Source organism: Coturnix japonica, unplaced genomic scaffold, assembly GCF_054131305.1.
Source record: "Coturnix japonica strain WE unplaced genomic scaffold, WE-NBRP24 Scf098, whole genome shotgun sequence".
Classification (NCBI taxonomy): domain Eukaryota; kingdom Metazoa; phylum Chordata; class Aves; order Galliformes; family Phasianidae; genus Coturnix; species Coturnix japonica.
The window spans coordinates 29,082-32,234 of NW_028189001.1; the positions used below are offsets into that span (position 1 = coordinate 29,082).

At 58.5% G+C, this 3,153-nt stretch overlaps 1 protein-coding gene across 1 annotated transcript; it reads left to right on the top strand.

The window, feature by feature from the left end:
• Positions 1-767: 767 nt before the first annotated feature.
• LOC146751324 (uncharacterized) lies at positions 768-2,233 on the top strand. The gene is made up of 2 exons (XM_085534756.1): positions 768-1,593; positions 1,645-2,233. The coding sequence occupies exons 1-2, from the start codon at positions 867-869 to the stop codon at positions 2,154-2,156; spliced, it is 1,239 nt and encodes a 412-aa protein (XP_085390882.1). The 5' UTR covers positions 768-866; the 3' UTR covers positions 2,157-2,233.
• Positions 2,234-3,153: the final 920 nt, after the last annotated feature.

Sequence of the window (3,153 nt, forward strand, 5' to 3'; positions counted from 1 at the left end):
ACACCCCCCTTATCCCCCCCCCAAATGAGATTCAGCAACGGGAAGCTTTATTCCGGGACCCCCGATTTGGGGGGGGGGGGGGGGGGCGGGCAACACGGGGGGGGGGGGGGCTACAACCACGACAATGGGGGGAGGGGGGGGGGTCGTTGGGGGGGTGGTGCCCCCCCCTCAATGTACCCACGTCCGCGTGTGTCCCGAGTGTCGTCGGATCCAGGCGCTACGTGGAGCCCCCCCCCCAAATACGGACCCCCCCACACGCAACAGGGACGAGGTGGAGCCCCCCCCACAAATACAACGGCGGCCACAACGGGGGAGGGGGGGGGGGCGACAGAGTGACCCCCCCCCCTTCCCCTTCTCCTCTTCCCCTATCCAAAGGACCCCCCCCCCCCTTTATTATGGACCCCCCCCCTTTATTATGGATCCCCCCCCTTTATTATGGACCCCCCCTCTCTTTATTATGGACCCCCCCTTTATTATGGACCCCCCCCCTTTATTATGGACCCCCCACCTTTATTATGGACCCCCCCTTTATTATGGACCCCCCCCTTTATTATGGACCCCCCCCTTTATTATGGACCCCCCCCCCTTTATTATGGACCCCCCCCCTTTATTATGGACCCCCCCCCTTTATTATGGCCCCTCCCTCTTTATTATGGACCCCCCCTTTATTATGGACCCCCCCCCCTTTATTATGGACCCCCCCCATCCAAAAGACCCTCCCCCCTTTCAAAGAGACCCCCCCTTATTATGCCCCCCCCTTTCAAAGGGACCCCCCCCCCTTATTATGGCCGCCCCCCCCCCCCCCCCATTGGCCCCTGTTTGTACGCCGTGCGTATGGTGGGTGGGGGGAGGGGGGGAAGGAGGAAATGGGGGGGGCACAAATATGGGGGGAGATGGGGGGGGATCAAATATGGGGGGGCAAAGGGGGCAAAGGGGGGGGAATTATGGGGTGGGGGGGCAACGAAGGGGGCAGAAAGAGGGGGTTCAAAAGTGGGGGGCACAAAAAAGGGGGGGGCACAAAAGTGGGGACACTGTGCCCCCCCCCCATCCAAAATGGACTCTACCCCCCTCACCATATATGGACTGTGCCCCCCAATCCAATATGGCCGCCTCCAATTCAATATGGCCACCAATATGGCCGCCAAGCCCCAATATGGACTGTACCCCCAATCCAATATGGCCGCCAATCCAACATGGCCGCCCTCAATCCAATATGGCCGCCCAATCCAACATGGCCGCCTATCCAAGATGGCCGCCAATCCAATATGGCTGCCAATCCAATATGGCCGCCAATCCAAGATGGACCCCAATCCAACATGGCTGCCAATCCAAGATGGACCCCAATCCAACATGGCCGCCCAATCCAACATGGCCGCCCAATCCAACATGGCTGCCATTCCAAGATGGCCGCCATTCTAAGACGGCCGCCCCCAATCCAAGATGGCCGCCGATCCAAGATGGCCGCCGATCCAAGATGGCCGCCCCAAATCCAATATGGCAGCCCAATCCAAGATGGCCACCAATCCAAGATGGCCGACCAATCCAATCCAAGATGGCCGCCAATCCAAGATGGCCACCAATCCAATATGGCTGCCAATCCAAGATGGCCGCCGATCCAAGATGGCTGCCAATCCAATATGGACCCCAATCCAAGATGGCCGCCCCCAATCCAACATGGCCGCCAATCCAATATGGCCACCAATCCAATATGGCCGCCCAATCCAACATGGCCGTCAATCCAAGATGGCCGCCAATCCAACATGGCTGCCAATCCAATATGGACCCCAATCCAACATGGCCGCCCAATCCAACATGGCCGCCGATCCAACATTGCCGCCCAATCCAAGATGGCCGCCCTCAATCCAAGATGGCCGCCGATCCAAGATGGCCGCCGATCCAAGATGGCCGCCATTCCAACATGGCCGCCCTCAATCCAAGATGGTCGCCGATCCAAGATGGCCGCCGCCCCCCCACCCCCGCGCTGTGCCTTTATTGGGGGGGGCTGTGGGACCCCTCCCCAAATCCCGACACTGCGAATTGGGGGGGGGGGGTCCTTTATACGGGGGGGTCCTTTGTATGGGGGGGGTCCGCGGTGCTCCCGATTTTGGGCTGTTTTGCCCCATTATTTTCTTTTATTTATTCCTTTTTTTTTTTAACCCCCCCCCCCCTTAAAAAAAAAATAAAGAAAAAAAACCCGGATGGAATTTTACAAGCGATGCAAATGAGATGCAAACGAGCCGCCCCTTCCAACCAATGGGAGAACAGGGGGAGGGGGGGGGGGGCGTGGCGTCGCGAGTGGGCGGGGCTTCCCCTCAAGGTCACTTCCATATAAGGACACGCCCCCGTGACGTCACTGCGGGGACTCCCCCCCATTGCGGCATCCCGAGGACCCGCAGCACGTTGCTATGGCGACCGCCGGCCCGTTCCCATGGAGACCCTGCAGCCAATCAGCGTGGACCCCCCTTTATCCCGTTGCTATGGAGCCCCGTTGCCATGGCAACGGGCGCAGGGATGCTGCGGCGGGGAATGACTGCAGAGAAACGGGGGGGGGAAATGGGGGAGGGGGGGGAGGGGGATGGGGGTCATTAAGGGGACGTTAATTAATGGGGGGGGTCATTAAGGGGTGTGTTAATTAAGGTCATTGGGGGGGTCGTTAAGGGGGGGGTCATTAAGGGGGTGTGTTAATTAAGGACATTGGGGGGGTCATTGGGTGGGCCCTTAATGGGGGGGTCATTAAGGGGGTCATTAAGGGGGTGTGTTAATTAAGGTCATTGGGGGGGTTATTAAGGGGGGGGTCATTAAGGGGATGTGTTAATTAAGGTCATTAAGGGGGGGGTCATTAAGGGGGTGTATTAATTAAAGCCTTAAAGGGGGGGTCATTGGGTGGGCCCTTAATGGGGGGAGGTCATTAAGGGGGGGTCATTAAGGGGGTGTATTAATTAAGGCCATTAAGGGGGAGGTTCATTAAGGGGGGGGTCATTAAGTGGGGGCACTAATTAAGGTCATTAAGGGGGAGGTTCATTAAGGGGGGGGTCATTAAGGGGGGGCACTAATTAAGGCCATTAAGGGGGGGTTCATTAAGGGGGGGTCATCAAGGGGGGACACTAATTAAGGCCACTAAGGGGGGGTCCTTAAGGGGGGGGTCATTAAGGG

Coding starts and splice junctions, on each gene's coding strand:
- LOC146751324 (XM_085534756.1), top strand. CDS start 867: ATGGGGGGGGCACAAATATGGGGGGAGATGGGGGGGGATCAAATATGG. Junction 1,594..1,644: donor CCACCAATCCAATATGGCTG/CCAATCCAAGAT, acceptor CCAATATGGACC/CCAATCCAAGATGGCCGCCC.